Source organism: Colobus angolensis, unplaced genomic scaffold (genome assembly GCF_000951035.1).
Source record: "Colobus angolensis palliatus isolate OR3802 unplaced genomic scaffold, Cang.pa_1.0 Scaffold78, whole genome shotgun sequence".
In the NCBI taxonomy this organism is placed as follows: Eukaryota; Metazoa; Chordata; class Mammalia; order Primates; family Cercopithecidae; genus Colobus; species Colobus angolensis.
Genome location: NW_012121598.1, coordinates 3,568,133 through 3,591,269, shown reverse-complemented (window position 1 = coordinate 3,591,269; position 23,137 = coordinate 3,568,133). Strand labels below are relative to the sequence as shown.

The 23,137-nt window shown below is 38.8% G+C and overlaps 1 protein-coding gene across 1 annotated transcript in view; it reads left to right on the top strand.

Moving 5' to 3' along the window:
• Positions 1–23,137, top strand: part of FBN1 (fibrillin 1) — a 207,649-nt gene that overhangs the window by 155,010 nt on the left and 29,502 nt on the right. Inside the window, exons 42-49 of the mRNA XM_011928574.1 lie at positions 1,780–1,851; positions 5,369–5,494; positions 9,325–9,447; positions 13,100–13,225; positions 15,180–15,296; positions 16,533–16,661; positions 17,303–17,422; positions 20,140–20,265. Of these exons, the coding sequence (XP_011783964.1) occupies positions 1,780–1,851; positions 5,369–5,494; positions 9,325–9,447; positions 13,100–13,225; positions 15,180–15,296; positions 16,533–16,661; positions 17,303–17,422; positions 20,140–20,265 (939 nt within the window). The remainder of the gene's footprint in view (positions 1–1,779; positions 1,852–5,368; positions 5,495–9,324; positions 9,448–13,099; positions 13,226–15,179; positions 15,297–16,532; positions 16,662–17,302; positions 17,423–20,139; positions 20,266–23,137) is intronic.

Here is a 23,137-nt window from a genome sequence, read left to right as displayed (position 1 = left end):
TTTTTAGTAAAATGTATTATTCCATCCATTGTTTACTCCAGAAAGAATATAATAACCACCACTTAGAATTCTGATTTACCTCTACCCTGCAAAATGTTTCTAGACCAGGGCTTGGCAAAATACACCCAATGGACCAAATCCATCCCACCATCTACTTTTGAATGGCCTACAAGCTAAGAGGGATGTCTACATTTTAAATGGTTGGAAACAATCAGGAGAATAGTATTTCATAATATGAAAGTTACATGAACTTCAGATTTTGTTGCCCATAAATAAAACTTTATTAGAGCACACTAATTTATTTCTGTATTGTCTACTGCTGCTTTCATGGCAGCATTAAATAGTTTTGACTGACTGTACAGCCTACAAAGTCTAAGATACTTTACTCTGTGTCCTTTTATTAAAAAGTTTGCTGACCCTTGATCTTGAGCAATGGTCTTTACAACTTTAGATGATACTTACCTGTTGGTAAAAATCTGGAGCTTATACACACCTGGTGTGCATTTATATGTAAAAGTCTACTTGTATAGGTCTATGTATGTGTATATGTATTTGTTTTCAATTATATTGAAAAATGCATTTATTATTTTTCTGAGCTGTTCTAATATAAAGTGTGCACAAAATTAATTTTTTTAAAGATTAGATTTTTCCAAGGATAGAAGTCCTAGTATTTTCTTTTTTTATCCTAATGGATTATTGCATATTCCTCTGGAGACCACTTTGGAAACCCTTAATATAGACTAACATTTACTTTTAGAAATGGTTGCCTGAGTTTTTAATATCTACGTACTCTTGTGTAAAATGCAAGATTTCTTCTTGATGTTGGATATTCACCAAATTCTGTCATGGCTTTTTGTTAACTGTGAAATCTGCACATATTTTAAGAGTCCCTGTAATTTCTTTGGATGACCAGTGTCAGCTGGCATTACAGTGTTGGAAGTGAACACTCATAGATTAAGGAAACAAAACACAAGGAGAATAGCATGCTGTATTTTGATTAAAATACTTCCAGAAATCTTATACTAATTTTCACTGAGTGTGACCAATAAGGCAATGGTCATCTGAAGCTTATATTGATACCATACCTTACCAGTTACAGTCATGATCTGGAATTACAAAATCTCATAGTTAGAAGGGACTGCCGATAGAATTTAGTTCGTCCTTTATTATCTGTTAAATTTGACGAATTCAAGTGAGAGAAAGACAGAAAAGGAGAGAGGGAGAGGGAGAGAATATGACAGAGCTGTACCAAATGAAATCCAGCTCCAAAAACTGAAAACAAAATGGTGAAGGTTGGTTGATTGACCCAAATTAGTCATTAATCGATGTGATGTCAAGAACGTGGCTAGATTTGCTATGGTCTCCTATAATCTACTGAGAAAATGGCCTTTGTATGTGTTCCTCAAACCCTAAATCTCCTAATACAGAGTAGAGAGAGGCACTCTTACCAGTCCCTGAGTTCAGAGCTGAGCAACACCCATATCAAAATCCAAACTCCTATAGGCAAACTCATGTGAATGAGTGGCATGTGATCTGGGGATCTCTACTTCTCCTTCATTATCACGTCAACATGAGATCATTTTTTTCTTCAATATTTGTCTTACAGGCAAGATTATATCTGTAGGAATTTTCAGGTTTACTTTTTATTTTAAATTCTTCAAACTACAGAGAAATACCTTTCAAGAATGCTTACAAAGTGATTTTTTTCAGTCTAATTATTGCTCTTTGCTGACTCCTGTCCTCCCATCCTCCCATCCCACCTTTGTTTAATCATTGCAGATGAGTTTGCTACACTCTGTGGAAGTCAAAGGCCAGGCTTTGTCATCGACATTTACACCGGTTTACCCGTTGGTGAGTCATGACGGCATTGTCAGGACTTTCTGTTTTTTGCCTTTGTGTTAGCAAGAGGAGTACACCATTATTTTCTCAGTTCCCATTTTTTTCTTGGAAGAAAAAAAAACGTTAAACAATGCCTTTCACTTTATTGAAACACTGATTCTTAGTTTGAAACAAACTGTGCAAACACCCTGTGCAGCTCCACCTAATTGGCAACAGCAGCATTTGTTGTTCATGATTAAAGGGATTGGAAAACTTTTCCCAACATGACAATCAAGCATAGTTAAACCAACCTTAGGCATCAGCAAGGGGAGAGATTCTGGGAGTAGGGCCAGTGGACATTTGATTTGACTGTAATTCCCAATCCTTCCTCCTGACTAAGACCAGGTTAAGTGACTTTTCACACCAATCCTTACATGTAGATTGTTTACATAAAGTTCTCTCGTGGATCAATTTTATCTTACGTGGAATCTCCTCAGGTCACCTGCTTTGAGAATTTCAGATGTGAAATAAAAATCTTTTCAGTCTGAGGCCCTACCTGGTAAATGAAGCAGAGAACGCAACATTGGTAGAGATGCTTGTGCAAGATTCAGAAGTATTGCACAGCACTCAGCCAGTGCAGGCAATGCCCTTGTGGTTTAAAACCAAATAACATAAAAGTAGATGGAAAGCTATTGCATTCTCTGAGTTTTTCCCTGGTGTGATTTATATGCATCCTTAGATGCCCTCTTAAGTCTGCACAGTTGTGTCTAGTAGCAAACATCACCACTTGCTTTATTCCACCTTATTCATAATAAGTAAACTAAAGTCCACATCAGCCTTTCCAGTGACCTTGTTTAAGAAAACAAGAGTCTGGTCCAGCAATCAGCCTGGCTCCCTTAGTGCCAAATCCATATGGCTCCACAGTCTCGTCCACGTCCAAAGAAACTTCATGGTTTGGAAAGAAAAACTGCTAAATGACATTGGCATGGAACACCTGGCCCCAGCTGCTTTGTTTTTCCCCTTCCCAAAACAGATCTTTTAATCTCCCTAGAATCTGTGATCACAAGATAAGTGGTCTGTAATGGTAATGGTTCTCCACGGACCGACCAGGCGTGTACCCCAGCAAGGCTGCCCTCCAAGGTTGGCAGTAAGCAAAGACTAGAAACAACATTAGCGTTGTCCACTAGGAGAGCTGGAAAGGCTTCAAACTTCATCTAGTCCAAAAGCCTTGCTTCATATTTAAGGAGACAGAGGCCCAAAGAGGAGAAGGGACTCACCCAAGGCCACCCAGCTAATTAATAACAGAGCAGGGACCAGAACACAGTCCTGACTCATGGCTTAGTTTGCTTCTAGCTCTTGAAAACTGGACATCTGATATTTAGCTATATGCTTATTGTTACCAAATTCCACCATGACAAAATATTTAGATGACTAAAAGACTTTGTTTTATTTAAGCTTTATACTCTCCTTTTGGAAGATCTTATGATTGTTGGCATGTGGAGTCCATTCATATAGGGTTAAAACTATAGCATGTTTATTAATCTTGTCTTAAAATATAAACTTCTCTAAGTTGAAGTTCAAATAAAATCCTGGCAGGAAAAGAAAATATAATTTTTAGTATACCCTTTTGCTATTTTACACCTAACAATGGCTGGAAATTAGACTTAGCCAGTTATTGTTAAACTTGATAATAATATGTCACTTATATTTAAAACAAATGAATGTGAATATGATGTTTCATGTTCTAACCCACACTGAATGAATGGCATCTGAATTTGTTTTTTGTTTACTTATGATACACAGTTGTGATGTAACTTTACATGGCTTTTTCATGACATGAATGACAAAGGTGTGAAAGATCTAAAGACATAATTGCCTGTATTCAAAATAGCAATGAACCCTTTGAGAGTCTAAGCTGTTTCTTTTCATTAAATAGGTCAATTTTGCCTTCACACAAAATCAAGCCCTTTTTTAAAAAAGGGTCTAAAATAAATCTATGACCTCAAATTTCTCCTTTAAAACAGATGGGTTATAGAGTGTGGTTCTTCTAAAATTGCAGCAGCTCTTGTAGGCTCCACTTCAGTCCATGATCATCTTCTCACAAAGTATGCTAGCAAAGCATGTACTTTGCAGAGGCTCCTGACTATAATAAGTAAACAAAGTATCTCAACAACAGTCACACAAACTAGGGAATTGGAAGACTTTGGATTGTAGACCAAGGCTTTGCGTACCTCCCAGCTGAGGTGTTTCATCAAACCCAGCCAAGGGGCTGATGGAAGGGCCCTCCAGGATAACAAAAGTGTTGATGACAGTTCTGTGAAGATTGTATTAGGGTGATGTAGGAAATCACCCTAATACGATCTTCTTACATGAAAAAGGCAGGGTGGCCTGTTAACTGAGTCCCAGTGTCAAATCCTGACTCTGCCTCTCATTGGCTGCTTGGTCTTGGGCAGATGATATACTCTGGCTTGGCCTCACTGGCATCATCTCTTAGTTAGAATAGTCATAGTACTGAGACCATCTCATAGGGTACCTGTGATAATTCAGCCAATAAATACAGGTTGAATGCTTGAGAAATGTACCAGGCATGCAGCAAATGAGATGCTGTTACTATTAATACTATTACCATTGTTATTACTATTACTACTCTTATCCTAGAGGGCACTTCAGTGGTCAGGAGTTCAGAGTGGGTAAGACAGAGATGGGACCACCCCAGGCTGGGGACGTGACCAGGCTGGTGAGGTGCCCAAAGTCTCTCTCCATAGCTGGCCAGCCCTGCCTTAGCAGCCTGGGTCCTGGCCATGTTCTCACTCTTGGTCTTGTTTTAGTGGTCACCAATGCACTGCCAGACACTTGCTCTTAATTGAACAAATTTGAATTGAGCACTTACTACCTGTCATGTAGAGTGCTAAGGAACCGTAACACAGTGATGGAGAACCAAGCCCAACTCCCAGCCTTAGGAAGCACACAGTCTACTGCGACAGTTCTTCCTCAGTGCTGACCTCGTCTTCATTGTCAGCCCTGGCCTAGCTGACGTCCCCACACCTGACTTACCTCCTTTCTAAAGCCACATGAAATAGGAAGGGGGAGTTGAACTGGAATTTGAAAGATCAGAGTTCCATATGAGCATGTGCTCCTCTGCGATTCTTTACCAGCTCACCTCTCCCTCTTCCCTAAATACAGGCACACTTGTGTGAAGAGACTGTTTACCCTTGACCATCCCTTCTATTTTACTGGTCTGGTGTATCCACAGTGCCCAGAGGATACAAGGATGCCTTCTACCTGTACAAAATTGACATTCTGAAGCAAAACCCAAAAGATATATTTTAAATCCAGTTAGACTCATATGTCTGGAAAGTGGTTTAGTTACCTCAATTTGCTATTCATTGATGTCCCCTATTGCCATCACCATCACCCCAACACATGCACACACACACACATACACACACACACACATACACACACACACACACGAACTTTCCATCTTGTCTTACCCTGCACAGGGATCATGTGCTGTCCTGTCACTCACGAATGACTACTCTGTCTCTAGATATTGATGAGTGCCGGGAGATCCCAGGGGTCTGTGAAAATGGAGTGTGCATCAACATGGTTGGCAGCTTCCGATGTGAATGTCCAGTGGGATTCTTCTATAATGACAAGTTGTTGGTTTGTGAAGGTAAGTGGTATCGTGACTTTATCATATCCAGAAAAGAGCTAACTGATAAGGTACTTAATGATACACACTGGCGAATTTCACAACATTGAAATTTCAGAAATGCATTAAGCTCTAGAAATAGTAAAGGGTATGGTGTGGAACAACATGAAATTTCATGCAAAAAAAAAATTCACTAACTTCAGTGGAAAAACCAGGAGGCGCATTCCCCAGCCCCCTTCCCCCAACACACAGTGTATTAATATTAGACTTCCCAGCTGATATGAAAAAGCTTTGAGTTCCTGGGTGTGTCACATAGATTGCTTTTGTTTCACATTGCTTGAAAATCAATGAGTGGACAGTCATCCTAGCTGACTCTCAAAATCACTTCTCTTCCAGACAGACTTTGCTACTCCCAAGTGAAAACAAGGTTAATGCAAATATTCTAAATGCATGAGAGAATTCCAAATGGCAAGAACAGCATATTTGATTTTATATGAAGAATGTTGGCATGCACATGTACTTTTTTCATTTTCAAATTGCCTCCTGTTGCCATGTATATGTACTGTGATTCGGAGCATTCCTTATAGCACTTCATATTTTTTCCATCTGGGAAAGATAGTTCTGTTACATTTTAGTAAAAGGGACATTACTGGTTATTAAATATACCATGTGCCCAGGATAGTTGGAATAATTTTCTATTTAATACTTAAACTTCGGGCCTCTAGCAGAGTTTTTATTCATGTTAGAAAGGGTTATTACCCCTTAGAGCACGTATTATAGCACATATGTCAACATTGTAATGTTAAAAAAAAACTTTTTTGTCTAAACTGAAGACAACTTATATACCACAAGTAAAGTTATAGTCCTAACCACATACTTGTTAAGTTCCTCTCACCAGGCTTTCAGTTACTGTGGCCAAGTGGGCACATGTCCCTTACTCTGCCTGCTGTGTGAGTTAGTGGGAATGGGGTGATAGCCATTCCGAGCCTTCCTAAGAAGATAGCCAATTCAGACCTTGGCCTGAGTCCCTGGTCTTTGGGAAGCCATCAAGGATCAGGTACCTGGAGAGGAAGCATAGATGTGGGAGAGGGAACCCACGGCAGATGATCTTACAGTGCTAGAGTTGGCCGCCTCCCTCACAGCCGCACTTTTCCCCCCGTCTCAAACATGTTCAGCCTGCCTGCCACCTGCCTGTGGCATTTTCCTCCCTACCCTCCTCAGAGATCACTTTGATGATTACTGTACCCAGGTACCTTTTAACCACTTACACTTGCAGAGGCAGCAGCCCTTGGCCAGAACCCATAGACAAGACCACCCATGACCACCAAGGCAACTTAGACCTTGCTACATGCATGAGATTAAACACATGCAGCTGTACCAATGCAAGGCATTTTGCTGTCAGGGTAGCATTCTGTGGATATTGAGATAACTAAGTACTCCAACTTCTGATTGCTGTTTCACAGAATATCCATCTTCAGGGTGAATGTTTAATCCAGGGTCAGCTGCTTCCCAGCATACTCTTAGCTCTTAGAATATGAAAATGAGGTTGAGTGCACACATGCCTCAGCAACGCTGAAATTGGAATCGATTGCAGAGGTGATTTAGGGAGCTTCCATGCCTCTGCTCTCGCCAAGTAGCCACATTGTCAGATGCCACATCATAGAAGTGCTTGTCTGTGACACTACTCAGTTTCTCCAATGGCACAGTCTGCCCCCTGTGTTTCTATACATCCTGAATTCAGAGCAGGGCAGACTTGGTGAGTGAGGCGGTGCTGGGTCCCTTGTAACCCAAGGCAGGCACAGTCCTACTTCTGGTCTGTTGCCCAGAGAGGCACCCGCCTTAGACAGGAACCCCCGCTGACTAACTGACAGTCCTGAGGGTTTTCCACCACAGAACCACGCCCAAGAGGCATCGGCTGATATATCTGCCACCGCCTTGTAAGAACTTCTTTGGTTGAGCCAACTTCTGTGTAAAAGCCCAGAACTGGTACTAAGAGCCAACCCTCACCTGTTATAGTCCATCCCCTTTACTGGACTTGGTCTGAATTAGATTGTTCCACTGGAGCAGGGAAGAGGGAAACGTATTTTGCCCCATGATATACCATGGACATGTAATAACTTTTGTGATGCCATGAATTTGAACTATATTAGGTATCTGTTTTTTGTTTTGTTTTTAAGTAGACAACCTCCTAAGCAAAGTCAAAGCTCTGGAACACACAATATCCATTATCCAAAATCTTTTCTGTTTTAATGAGAGTTGGTTTGTTTTCAATAGTTTTATGATGATTCCCATGTTAGGTTTCCTTGATTTGACTGCCTTGTGGCAGTAATTTGAGCAGGTGTCTCTACAGCCCTGTACCTCAAAGCACTCTCTACAGACCCAGGAGCACCTGCATCAGCTGGGAACTTATTAGAAATTCAGACTGTCAGGCCATTCCCCAGACATGCCAAGTCAGAATCTGCCTTTTAGCAAGATCCTAAGTGATTCATGTGGTCTTTAAGATTTGAGACGTTCTGCTCTTGCAGCCTTTCAGACAATAGCAACCTTATTGAATCATAAAATCCAGATCTTTGAGTAAATGCAAGGCTTCCTAGGATATTAATCTATACCCATGTCAAGTGCTGGCCCTAGCAGCCAAGTTTCATGACTTTTTTTAGACATGAGCATCATTAGAGTCCATATGTGGTCATAAATCAAGCTCTTGCATTTATAAATATTACTGAAGTGGGAAAGTTTGGATAGTGGGCTTTCAGTCTTCCTTTCTCTTTTTTTTTTTTAATAGACTTTATTTTCTAGGGCAGTTTTAGGTCCACAGCAATATCGAGAAGAAGGCACAAAGATTTATCATATATTCCCTACTCCTGCACATGCACAGCCTCCCCTATCATCAGCATCCCCCATCAGAGTGGTGCATTTGTTACAATTGAATCTGCAGTGACATCATTATCGCCCAGAGTCCCCTCTGATGATTTACATTTGAGTTCGCTCTTGGTGTTGTACATTCTATGAGTTTGGAAAAAATTATAATGACATGTATCTACCATTCCATAGCTATTTTTAGAATAATTTCACTGCCCTAAAAATTATCTGTGCTTTGCCCTTGTATCCCCTGGTCTCTCCTAACCCCTGGCAACCACTGATTTTTTTTTTACTGTCTCCAGAGTTTTGCCTTTTCCAGAATGTTGTGTGGTTGGAATCATACATTATGTCACCTTTCCAGATTGGCTTCTGATTTACTTAGTAATATACATGTAATTTTCTTTCTTTTTTTTTTTTTGACACGGAGTTTTGCTCTTATTGTCCAGGCTGCAGTGCAATGGCATGATCTTGGCTCACTGCAACTTCCACCTCCCAGGCTCAAGCGGTTCTCCTGCCTCAGCTTCTCAAGTAGCTGGGATTACAGGCACACACCACCATGCCCAGCTAATTTTGTATTTTTAGTAGAGACAGGTTTTCACCATGTTGGTCAGGCTGGTCTCAAACTGCTGACCTCAGTTTGATCCACCCGCCTTAGCCCCCCAAAAGTGCTAGGATTACAGGTGTGAGCTACCGCACCTGGCCATATTTAATTTTCTTCCATGTCTTTTCATGGCTTGATAGCTCATTTCTTTTTAGTGCTAAATAACATTCTGTTGTCTGAATGTACCCCAGTTTATTTATTCATTCACCTATTGAAGGACATCTTGGTTGCTTCCAACTTCTGGCAATAAATAAAGCTGCTGTACACATCTATGTTGTCTTTTCAATAGAACAGATCAAAATAAAATATAAATTTGTTTTCATGTGAGAGGCTTTATTGACTGGACACCAGATTCTGTTCTCCTTCAAATTCAGTTGTCTTCTGCTCGTAGATATTGACGAGTGTCAGAACGGCCCAGTGTGCCAGCGCAACGCCGAATGCATCAACACTGCAGGCAGCTACCGCTGTGACTGTAAGCCCGGCTACCGCTTCACCTCCACAGGACAGTGCAATGGTATGTAATGCCCCACAGGCTGGACATGCCTACCCAAGAGTTTGTCTTCATGGAGCTTCAGATATCTGGATTTATTTTCAGATAGTTAAGCTGAAGAATATATGAGTTAAGATTTAGATTGATGAACTCTAATAACTAAATTGGAAAGAAGGATATTGTCAAAATGTCTAAACACTTAACTTTTTAGTCCTCTTTCTGGCTGAGATATTTTCAAAACAAGAAGTAAATCTTTTGCATACATAGATTTCATATTTGCCTATCTGCTGCCCTGCCTGCAAACACTCACCCCTACACATTACACACACACAGTTATGCATACACACACTCCCCTAAGCAACATTTAGGACCAAATGATATGTTTCCTTCCACAGAACCCCTCTCAGAAAGGTGAGGTTTTCACCATCTTGGCTACATACCCCAATTCTAGACAGTGAAGCTCTCCTAAGCTGGGTCAGATTAATCTGCGTAAACAGAACAAACAAAACCGTCACTTTTCTTCCCAGTCATCTTACAGGTCACTCACTGAAGGCAGCAAACATCAGCAGCCTTTATTAGCTGTTTATTACCATGTCCCCTAGAGGTTAGATTTTTTGGTGTTCACTTTTGTCAAGGATGTGATAGAAATAGGAAGCATGTGCATGTTATCAGTTTCAGTGCATGGTGGTTATTCAGTGTCTGATGGTATCTTGTAGCCAGTGGTAAAAAAATGTAAAAGACTGGTGTTTCAGCCCAGAAGCAAAATAATACCTCAGAATGATTTTCTAGTAAATTTTCAAGTAATTCTGAATCATTGTATATTTAGCAAAAATCACTGTATATTTAGCAAAGCAAATCATTGTATATTAGTCAGGAAGAATGTGTTATTTTGCTCACAGTTCATTTCACAGGGGGTTTCCTGGGTATTTTATGCATTCGTGAATGAAACAACACAGGGGGACGTGGTCAGATTTTCCTTGGATTTCCTTGCCTACCAGCGATTAAGTAGTAGGAAGTGCACTGTTCTCTTTAGGGTATTTTGCATTGTTTTATGAGACCTTGGTGGGAAGAGGGTGTAATTGCCAAACAAAAAGTCACATTGAGAATCAAGACTTGTTTTGTTGAGTTTAAAGGAACATGTGTAAGTATTTAGCATTTTGTCAACAGAGCTGTTGCTATCCATGTATTAAAAATACAGGACAGGAAAAGTGGGGACTTCTCTGATATGAACCACAATACCCTAGCGAAACTTGGCATTGATACCACTTCCCTGCATTTTGCTCGTAATTTATATTTCTTTAGAACTGGATGAAATAATTCCAGTCAAAATAAAGAATTGCTGATAATATAGAATGAGTCATTTCATACCATTTCACACTCAGGTAAGAAGTGGGACAGAGCTATTTATAGATCAAGATAAGACATTCAGCCATAGCCTGCTGGGGCTTAAGCCCTTTACTGTTTTCCTGTAGAAGACTGACATACCTAAAATGCACCCAGCTATAAGTGTTGTGAGTGAGAATCATTTGCAGCCAAAAGCTTGATTTCCTTTATTCATTGAAATCCTCAGAAGAAAGGGAATTAACTTGAGTTTTGCAACCATTCAACCAGTTGGGTTGAAGACTTCATTCTAGAAATGTCTTTATTTATGTCTTACTTTTAAAATATCTTTAAATGCTATTCTATACTTGGCATTTTTTTTCAGGCATGCTATAAAGTACTCCTTTTTGCCTCTGTTTAAAATGAAAATAACTAAATCTTTCTCTCCATCATGAGATCTTTGTTTGAATTCATAAGCACATTATTTCGCACCCCAAATCACACCTGACCGTAGCACCCACGTTTTTGCTGAGAGAGCTGAGAGAACAATGAGATGTCTGAGCTCAGGATGCTAGTCTGACAGCAGAAACTGGATAGTTAGAGCAACTGCAACCCCCTGCTGAAATGTCTTGCCCAGCTGAAGACAAGAAACAGTTTCTTCCCAGCTACTTCCTTGTGGTTTCCTCTCTCTCTGTGTTGACTGTTTGGGTTTCTTTCCACAGTAGCCTGTTCAGAACTCCTATCCCAACCTCAAATATGATCATCTAAGAGTTCAAATTCTGGTGCTTGTAGAAACCTAGATTTCTGCTCTAGTTTTACCAGTAGAACTCCAAAGTACTCTCCATATTTAATTTTTCATTTATTTAAACCATCATGAAATAGGGCAATAGATGAAAGGAAATTCCTAATTGGGGATCCCTTTCTAATAAGATCCTTAAGGCTCTCCATTTCCTTGTGGAAACCAGATACGAGACGGACTTTGTCCCCTGCATACTTCCAGGTCCAGTCCTACCTGAAGGTGCCAAAGTTTTGGGCCAACTGTGGTAAGACCTGACATACTCTTCCTCAAGATCAGAAATCAGTCTCCTCTGCCTATATTGGGAAGCAGTTGGCTCACTTTAAATTCATTTTCTCAAATGGGAATAATCATAATTTGTTAAATAGCATTTCTGCATAGGCCAGTAGTAGTTCCTAAGCTGTTCTATTTCAATTTTCCCTCATAATGATATACTCAACTTCACTTTGAACTTCTAAATGGTATGATGATTCATCTACTAAATAGGAGATAGTCATAAAATGGCAGCCCGGACACATGAAATGGAGGAGATATCCATGATTCTGGCACAAGCAGGGTTGCTGTGTGCAGCAGAAAAGTGTCCATTCATGGTTACTGTGTTCTAAGTAGACCTTTCAGGCAAACAGCAAGGCTGGATTATTTAACTAAGAGCGAAATGCCATCTGCCCTACAGCATCTGCAGCAAAGATGGCACTCCATGTGCTTTCTTCTGTGACAGTAGGAAAGTCAGAATGGCACAGTGCTCTTCAAAGTACGTTTACTCTAAGCATAGAGCTTTAAAAAATTAGAGACATAAGTTGGCATGTAATTATGTCATATGTGAATTCATGCATTAAATTCTGCCCCTCAGATCATCAGATTTCAGGAAAGCAACAAAGATTGAGTTGATGATAAATATAATGTAGAGCTTAAAGACTGGCAGAAGCAAGATGAGAGGGCTTCCTTTTGAATGAATGGATGAGAGTAAAAAGAAAGAGATAGTGTTCAGATTGTCACATGCTAAAAGGAGCCCTATGTAGACGTTAATACTTGGTGAAGATGAAACAAAAAGTTACAGGAATAAGACAAAGAGATGCAACTTGGACAAGGGGCCATGTGGGTTGTCCATCAAGAAAAACTTAATCTTAGCCATGGGATCTGACTTTGATATAAATTTCCAAAGGAAGCCGTGAACTATCCATGACTTGAGGCACCAAATCTTAACTAGACAAAATACTTCAATTAATTCCACAGTCTGTGGTGCTGCGTAGGCTGATAATCAAACAGAAAATCCTCCCAGCTTGAATTTTTCCGCCCATTTTACTTCTAAGTCTTCTCATCTTTCAGAATATTTTTTGATTACTTCCCCTTGTTTTTTATTGTGTCATATATTGTTAACATACTCTGACCATGCCTGGTAAATGAGAGTAAGTTTTAATCCATTTTGATGCAAAAATAAATATATCTGTTTCACTAACTTAGTTTAGAGCTAGGATTACTCCTGAGAACAATAGCTAGAAGTAAGTTATTCAATTGTATTTTGTCTTCGAAGTTCTCACTTAAGATGCTTTTTCTTTACAGATCGCAATGAATGTCAGGAAATCCCCAATATATGCAGTCATGGGCAGTGCATTGACACAGTTGGAAGCTTTTATTGCCTTTGCCACACTGGCTTTAAAACAAATGCTGACCAAACCATGTGCTTGGGTAAGTATGCAATTATTATTCTTTTTTTTTCATATGCTATTGAAAACTTCATTTGAATCTAAATATGGATAAAATTTAATGCTAAGTCTTTTAGTAGTATTTTTGCTATCTACAAAATAAAAACATGGACAGATATGCAGCAGTGATATCCTATTTAATGTTTGGCAGTTTGAACATGATAAACCTCTTCCTTGTTATTCATTTGGCTGTGAGTTTAGAAAAAATTGACTAAGGGGTAAATTGAAAAAGATATTAATACAAAAGAATAATTTTTATTAATGTTAATAGACTATTATTTATATGTAGTATTGATGTGGATTTCCTTTTGAGTTGAGCTTTTGAGTGTGAGATGACCATTTTTTCGAGAAGGGTTTATAGTGTGTACCAGATTCTCAAAGGCAAATTTATAAATCCTACAAAGGCAAAGAAAAGTTAATCGTTTTTCTAGAGGAAAAAGAGCTCAGGATTTTAAATCTCTTCCCTGATTTATCTAGTGTCAGGATGCTGATTTAGAATAAACTTCAGTGTGTGATCAATCATTTTCTCCTTTTCCTTCCTTTCTTTTTCTACTTTAAAGCAGTATCATTAAGTCTTTTGGGGACATTAAGAACATAAATCAGATTCACAGCTGAAAGAACAGTTAATATCGTAATGTTTAAGCCCTTGACTTTGGCTGTGACTGGGTTCATTCATTTGGGAACATTCTCATAAAGTTGTATCTTCTTCAGAGTAATGACAGGAGCACTGACAGCCCTGCTCATCACTGGGCAGCTAAACTGTGCAAAAGCTATGATGACCCTCCCCAACTTTCTTTCTATATCTCTCATCTGAATTTTCTGGAGCTTCCTAACATAGAACCTCCCCAACCAAAGAACTTCACCAGTTAGGCTAAAAGTGAATCAAGGCAGAAATTCTTGATTGCTGGCAGTGACTCATCTGGGTGTAGTCTTCAACCACAGACACACCTTAGAGTCCCTTTGGGTTAGCAATAGCTTCCTGATTCAGGAATCACAGATAATTTATCTTCATGTCCAAAATGTGAAAAGAAAGGAAATCCTACTTCTAATCATTACATTTTGCTATTCTCCATTGTTACCTTCCACTCTCTCTCTCTCCTTTCATCCTTGTCCCTCTTCATGGTGCCTCATTCTTTCAAACGAGCAGTAACAACTTTCTTTCATTAAATTTTTTCTTACTTTTTTCTTAATACAATGTGCACCTACTCTTTATAAGAAATATGCTAGCTGTTGTGATGAGATACAAAGACATGTAAGACGCCAAAGTAGCTTTACAAAATCATCCAAGTACAGACCAATCAAAAGGCGAGTAAGAATGCAAGCGTGTATGAAAAGAACAAATTAAGTGCCATCTCGTTGGGGTGGTTTAGAAGAGTGAGAGAAGTCATCATTGGTGGAAGTTGTTCTATGTTTTTAGGGGTGTAGGGAAAAAGGAAAAGTTGTCTGAAATGACAGGTGAGCTAGAAAGCTGAGTTTATTTTGTTGCTGATGGTGGGGTAATGCCAGGTGAGTCACTACTTTTTGGTAAATTGGAGTGAGAATCTTGAAGGTTGAAGTTTGCCAAAGGTGGCAACACCTCAAGACCCAGATGCACACAGAGTTTTTTCCATTTTCAAGTGAAAATATTTGAGAAAAGTGGCAAGGGTGGAGAATTCTAGAAGTAAATAGAATAAAATAATTCTTGTTCAGGTCTCATGTCCTTAGCTTGCCTCCTTTCACTGGCCAGCCAAGGAAACAATTTATTCCCAAGGTTTAGAGCTCTGCCGCTGCCTGGATTTTTGCAGGGATGACTGCTGCTGGAGCTGATACCAACATCAAGACGTTCTCAGCCTATGGATGAGGCTTGGTGAACCCTAGAATGCTGTTTAGCCACTGTAACCATGGAACCACTTTTTCTACTTATAATTATGTTTCTTTATGGCCTTTCTTCCTACTAGACATAAATGAGTGTGAAAGAGATGCCTGTGGGAATGGAACTTGCCGGAACACAATCGGTTCCTTCAACTGCCGCTGCAATCATGGTTTCATCCTTTCTCACAACAATGACTGTATAGGTGCGTGTGCAAAATTGTGCATCAGCAAAGGAAGTCAGTTTTATATGTGTTCTTTGTAATTAGCATCATTTCTAGTGTTCCAGCTGTCTTTTAAAATTATATGCTATCTTATGCATAACAGTTGCTTACGGGACTTGTCAAATATGGTGTGGTAATTCCACATCAAATATATTCCAGAAGGCTCCCCTTATCCATGAGGGATATGTTCTGAGACCCCCCAGCAGATGCCTGAAACCACAGATAGTACTGAACCCTCTATCTACCATGTGTTTTCCTATACATACATACCTAGACTGAAGTTTAATTTATAAATTAGGCATGATAAGAGATTAACATGAATAACTAATAAGAAAATAGAACAATTATAACAATATAATGTAATAAAAGTTATGTGACTGTACTTTCTTGTGTGCGTTCTCTCTCTCTCTCTGTCTCTCTCTCTCTCTCAAAATATTTTATTGTACTATACTCACCTGTTTTTGGATAGCAGCTGACCTTGGATAACTGAACCCCCAGAAAGCAAAAGCATAGATAAGGGGGAACCACTGTAACTATATCCATTACTTTTATTAAAATGCTCATTAGCAGCTGTAATTTTTGTGTCTATTTTGCTGTAAATTAAATAAATTTCAAAATAAATGGAATTAGATTAAGCTTAAAAAATTTTAAATATACAGAAGTGATTCTTTGTGTACAGAAATTATATGATTCAGGAATATGAACCTTCTGGTCTAGGTGTTTCACGTAGCCTCTCTTAAATAAATCATTAAATCTACAGAATCTCCCTTCTAAAACATACTCGGCAAGAGTAAAAAGCCAAGTTCTTTAAATTTTATTGTGCTATAGGCTAATTTAAATATTTCTAATTGCAAGAATATAAAATAATGTCCTCAGCTGAATTGTGTATTAGGATTTTATTTTTTAAATCAAAAAAATTTTAAATCTAAAATGTAAAAATAAAATCTAAAGGAAAATCAAGGAAAAACTGATAGGAAATTTGAATGTAAATTGTTGGTCTCTAATATAATAATGTAATCTTATTGTTAAATGTGCATAGATGCTTAAAGCCAGTTCTGTTGTTGCATACTAGATCTTCATTGGAATTTCTTGTTTGGCTAAGCCAGCAAAGGCCACTAAAATTCAGAAAAAGTATTTTTTCCTTCAAAAGTTTTGATTATTGCTGGGATTATGACATCTTTGGAATATATTAAAGGATTGTTGGGGGTTTTTCTGCAGATGTCGATGAATGTGCAAGTGGAAACGGGAACCTTTGCAGAAATGGCCAATGCATTAATACAGTGGGATCTTTCCAGTGCCAGTGCAATGAAGGTTATGAGGTGGCTCCAGATGGGAGGACCTGCGTGGGTAAGTACAGGGCTTAGAAAGACCTGGAAAGAATGCTTCCAGAGACCACTCAAGGAATCATGCAGTCTCTATTCTAATGCTTCTTTCTGGAAACCTGGAGGAAAAGTCAGAGTAGAATTATATTAATCCTCCCTATAAAGGCTTTGTTTGTACTTAAATATATATACATATATATATATGTATATATATATAAAAAATCATTTTCCCTTATTTTAAAAATTAAGCTATTGTATTCTCAGAGAATACTTAAACTGTTAAACAGCGAAATTGTTAAATTGCTCTGTAAGCAATTATGATTTCCCTTCTTAAATTTTTTTCTTTAAAATACTTTTGTAGTAAGCTCGCATACCTTTTGAGTATCCTTAAAATCTTTATATACTCACTGACTTTTCACATGCTACAGTTTTCTGGAAATATTTATCTGATGTAGGTAAAATAAAATATGGTTGTTATACTATACATTTTTGAAAGCTGATAAAGCTTGTTTTTATTATCACTTATTTTTCTCCATGGTGGAATTTTATGAACTTTAATTTGCTTTGTGTATTTCTTTGATTTATTCTAGTTTTTTAAAATTTTAATTGTTTGTTGGAAGTTATGCCCGTGGGAACCTCTTCCTTATTTTTCCCTTTTCTTTGCAGATATCAATGAATGTCTTCTAGAACCCAGAAAATGTGCACCAGGTACCTGTCAAAACTTGGATGGGTCCTACAGATGCATTTGCCCACCTGGATACAGTCTTCAAAATGACAAGTGTGAAGGTAGGAAGGCTGTCAATGTTAGCAAATGAGGAGTGTCGGGTATCCACTGGACTTAGCAAAATGAGAATTTTTGTGATGACGTCTTCATTTTGGAATACTTTATCAGAAACAAATCCAAGGGCGTAGGGTATGACACGGTCTCATCCTTCTGGCAAGACAAGAAGCACTAATTCTCATGCTAATCTCTACTGAAGTTATTTTGCTCTGTGCCTATGACTGATCAGATGATCCTGACTCTTTTCCACTGTGCTTTCATATGGTTGGTAGGAATGCTGTGTCCCCCTCCCAGTATTTCTCAATTACATTTTTTAAGTGGCTATTCTTTGCAGCTAAAAATAGCTCCTGATTCCAGTTAAAATCTTTAAATGACCACATTCAAGGTTGGATGAATGTGGTTATATTGTTTGTCTATTTTGTTTTTACCTATAGAGTAGTGGAAATGTGTTATTTGAAATAAATTCTCAGCAAATTTTATAGTATTACATTCCTTTTCTTTTCTTTTCTTTTCTTTTTTTTTTTTAAATGGAGACAGGGTCTTAATCTGTCACCAGGTTGGAGTACAGTGGCATGAGCATAGCTCACTGTAAACTTGAACTCCTGGGCTCAAGTGATCGTCCTGTCTCAGCTTCTGGAGTAGCTGGGACTACAGGCATGTGCCACCATGCCTGGCTGATTTTTTAATTATTTGTAAAGATGGGGGCCTCCCTATGTTGCCAGGCTGGTCTCAAACTCCTGGCCTCAAATGATCCTCCTTCCTCAGCCTCCCAAGGGCCTTCCTTTAACCTCAACGAATATGTCATATCATTAAGCGAAGGACATTAATTGCTACAATTTCATAAATAAGTAGGGTTGAAAGGATTTTCAAGAAGTCACCTATTTCACGCCCCTGACTTTAAACAGGTCTGCATCTAATCCTCAATTAGAATTTTCTCTACTTTTAATATCGTCAACTAGAAATTTTATTATATATCCAATTTAAATAACAATCAAGTGGTGATATTTAAAATGGAAATACTTTATTGAAATTCTAGATGCAAATTTTTTAAGCATGTTATTTTACTTTTATTAAAAATTGGCTTTATTTACTCTATTACCAATACATCAGTTCACTAAAATGAACAGAATGAATATCTATAGAAAGAAAAATGACTGTGCAATCAATGAATGTGCCCATTCTACAATATTTAGCCCTATCCTAATAAGTTGGCACGTACAGGCTAATTTCTACCATAACAGAAATAGTCATAGTAATAATAATTAAAAACAACCCAAAACATTTGAGCATTTTCACAAAAGTCAACTTTTCTATTAAGAAAAGGTTGGATATAGGAGTGGAAGGAGTGTCAGAATGGAGTAATTTGATCAGCAATAGTAGCTCAGATTCATTAATAAACCACAGGGAACATAACACAGGTATAAATGCAACCCAATAACCTGGCATGATGGAGAAGCTGATTTTGCATTGCACAGAAAGAGGATCACTTGGCATTGCACATTTCTAGAATAGTTATTGTGTGGTATTTGCAGTATTAAGTCAAGATAATAAAGTTAATTTCTCAACTTTTCCTTAGTTGGGTCTCTTGAGAATAAAGTTGTGTAATGCAAGTACATTTTGGTGTGGGTAGAAACCTTTGCATGAATGTGAAAATAAAGAGCCCAGGATATAAGGATGTTTTGTCTTTTGTTTAAAAAAAAGAGTATTCTCATAAAAGTAGCATGGCTCAGAATTAAGACTTACCACTTTGTTCACTAAAAATTCCTGCTGAAAGTCAGAAGGAAAGATAAGTGAGTTTGTTGGAATAGAGTGGGCATATTTTTCTATAGGTTTTACTGACCAAAGCAAGCCAATTTTGAAAGTAGAAAAGGCACTATTAGCAATAAAGTCAGGCCAACCGGCATAAGCTGGGGCTCCCCCAGGCAAACTAGGACATGTGGTTACTCAAGCCATTCAAACTTCGTATTGGCTACTCTTAACTACCCCTGTACAGGAACTAAGATGTATAATATACTAAAGAAAACGTGCCACAGTTCTAAGTGTACCATTTCCTATTATCTGTATGATGAAAGAAAAAGCCTGTACAAGAAAGGTATTTTTGTGTCTTTAGGAGATTAACCCACAAATCAGTTAGGAGCTTCATCTTCTATGATATCTATCGTTAGTTAGCACTTCATAGGATTATACTTATTGTCATGAGTCTTAGTGTTCTTGTAAAATTCAGTTTTAGGGCTAGAGCATGGAGTACTGGGAAAAGTTCTGTGGATGATTGGAGGGGAGTAAATTTGGTTCAAAGGCCTAGATCTCACATTGAGTGACTCACTATGAATGTGCTTAAAGTGTCAGCATTTCTGCTTCCTGAACAATGGTACAGTGTGACTCTACAGAGTTTCATGCTGCTTTCCTGGCCTAGGGTGCTATGAAATTACTCTGACTTTTCTAGTTAGCCAAGCAGCTCTGTCTGGGTAAGAGATGTTTGTCACTGCACCCCTTAAAAGGCAGTTGCACGTTCCATTTTTATATCAATAACTGTCAAAACTAATTTTTTTAAAGCCATGACAACCTAGAAGTCCAGTCCACAGCATTATGGTACAGAAAAATACCTTTATTATTGTAAGAGTTAGGAAACTTGGCTGCCCTTTGTATGTCCACATTGTGTATTTGGTACCTGATGGTGTCTCCATCGTGTTTTGACTTTGTTTGACTCATGTGATTCTTTTAGATATTGATGAATGTGTTGAAGAGCCAGAAATTTGTGCCCTGGGCACATGCAGTAACACTGAAGGCAGCTTCAAATGTCTGTGTCCAGAAGGGTTTTCCTTGTCCTCCAGTGGAAGAAGGTGCCAAGGTAAGTGTCTTTGAAGTCTTTGGGCTTTCATTGCTCCATGTTTATTTATGGTGGTCTTATTTTTCAAACATGGCAAAGCTCTGTTTCTTTGTGAACAGGAAGATGGAGAGTTTTCATTCACCCAGAGGTCTAATGATAACCATATGTCAGAAGGTTCATTTTCACTTTTAAGGTTAAAAACTCATCCATCAAGTTATGGTTGCTTGTACAATTGTACTGACATTTAAACCTCTCTCCCACTAAAAACACAAATGCTGATAGGCCCATCAGTGGGGAAGCACCTTGAGCCACCGAAACAGCAAAGCCTGGGGGAAGTTGAGCTACATATATATCCCCTACATCTGAAGAGATAAGCTGAAAAATATGGGTCGAAAGTTAGACTCGAGAATGAAAAACTGCACATTAACCCATCTGCCCTCGCAATATAGTACCCATCCCTTATGTCACAAATTCTCCAAGAAAACAAAAATAAATTTAAACTGACCAGGATTCTTGCTGGGCCATTGTTCATTTTTAGGAATAATACTTGTCAACTATTTCAGTAATGACTTTCAAGCGTTTGCCAACGACTTTCAAATTTTAAACAAAAATCAAAAGGATCCTGAACTTCGGCATAACACAGCACGTGCTTAAGTCCCAGAAAACTGTTTAGACTTCTCTAAACAATACAATTATGTATGGCTATCTACATACACAGACTAGTTTCATGAATTCTGGGGAAGGGAGATGAAACAAACATGTATTTCTTTGTTTTCCACTTGTATCTTTTGTTGTTTGGTTGCTATTGTTGTTTTGGTGTTGAGTTGGGTTTTTTTTTTTTTGGTTGTTGGGTTTTTTTTTTTTTTTGCATGGTTTTTTGGTTTTCCTTCCATATTACCAAACATGGAAGAGGCACTGGATATCATTTAAGATTCAAAAAATTGAGTTTGGGGGTCCCAGCCCTGCCATATTTAGTCTAGAACAAGTCATTTAATCTTTTGAAAGCTGAATTTCCTCATTTTAAGCAATAGTATCTGCCCAACCAGCCTTACTGGATATGTGACAAAGCTTTGTTAGTTTCTGAGTCCTTTGTAGACTCTTACTGTTATTCTAATGATCTGATTAACTTTTTACTTTTCAACTAGTTATTTGGGAAGTAAGAAGGAGAGCGTTGAGAATTCTCCGGTTGCTTTCAGCTTGTTGGTAGTTGTCAGTGGTCTGTGTGGATTTCAGGGTGGTGCTTAATTCGAACAGATATACTGCATGGTACAGACCAGCCAGATAAATTCTAACTCCTGCTCCCTTGTTTTTGTGTGCCTTTGGCTTGGCCTGAATTTGGAAAGAAAGCAGTGAGAAACCAGGTGTGAATCTGCCGATGTGGCAGGCCAGAGGAAACTCCTAGGCTATTAATTCAATTTGCACTGGCCCATCACAGAGCAAGCTAACGCTGCAGGAAGAATCAGCCCAGCTGTGAGCAGCCCTGCCACATGCTCAGCTCCAGGAGGCAGAGCCAGAACTGAGGAATGCAAGCAGGGAAAGTGACTTTTGTAGTTCTGATGAAATTTCGAGGTCATTAAGGGCTCTTTGCAGATGGACTGGTAAACAGGCATCCCAGCGAGTCCTAAAGTATGTGGGTGAGCACAGCTCTCTTCCCCAACTCAAGGCACCCTTGATTAATAAGCCAATTCTAGAGAATCACCACAAGCTAAAGTAAATCTCCTACAGAGCACAGATTTTGCTGGAGCCAGGAAATTGAGAGCTGGGTTTTTCTTGTAAGATGACAAATTAGGAGTCAGACTTCTATTGCCCGTGAAATGAGAAAATTCCACAGAACCGTGGATAATGTTTTTTAAAAAGCAAATGCCATGGGACTCAGGTGGACAGAGCCTGGCACTAAAGACCACAGGTGTAAATGAGCCACTCCCACTTGCAAAGTTCAACAAAGGGAATTTGCCACTTAGGCTGACTCAAAACTTCATGCATTTAAGTCTCTGTCTAATGCCAAGATGTTTTATTTTTCGGAGTGGAGTGGTGTAGGGGAGATAGAGCTGGGGTCTGGGACGAGGTCAGCTATTAAAGGAAAAAAGAATGAGAATTTTAACACACTAGTATTTCAACATACATATTTAAAGAAACACTACAAACTGGAAGACAAAGCAGAGAATTAAGTTTTTATATATTTGTTGAGACATTTTGTGAGTAGTCACTGAATTATATCTAAAGGTAGTTGGAGGCATAAATAATAAAAACAAGACTGATAAATACAAAACATTATATGTGACAAAGAACTTGAAGAATAAAAGAGATCAAAAGTGTTCTCCAAGAAACGAGAATTTGTTCAATCTTGAAGTTTCTCAGCAAAGCAAACATTCGGGTGGCAGATATGCCACAGGACTGACTTTTATTGCTCTTGACCTTCAGAAGGATAATTCATTGAAAGGTTCTTGCCAGGTCCTAGCCACAACAGATGGGGAAGTGGAATAGAAATTAGAGAGATGCGCCGGGTGTGGTGGCTCACGCCTGTAATCCCAGCACTTTGGGAGGTCAAGGCGGGCGGATCACGAGGTCAGGAGATCGAGACCATCCTGGCTAACACGGTGAAACCCCGTCTCTACTAAAAATATGAAAAATTAGCTGGGCGCGGTGGCAGGTGCCTGTAGTCCCAGCTACTCAGGAGGCTGAGGCAGGAGAATGGCGTGAACCCAGCAGGCAGAGCTTCCAGTGAGCCGAGATAGCGCCACTGTAGTCCGGCCTGGGCGAAAGAGCGAGACTTCCGTCTCAACAACAAAAGAAATTAGAGAGATGATTTATCTGGATGAGTTAGTAGCCATGAAAGGTTGAGCAAGTTCATTGGGAAGCCTACCTGAATTTGATTTATATAACTTGGTAAATA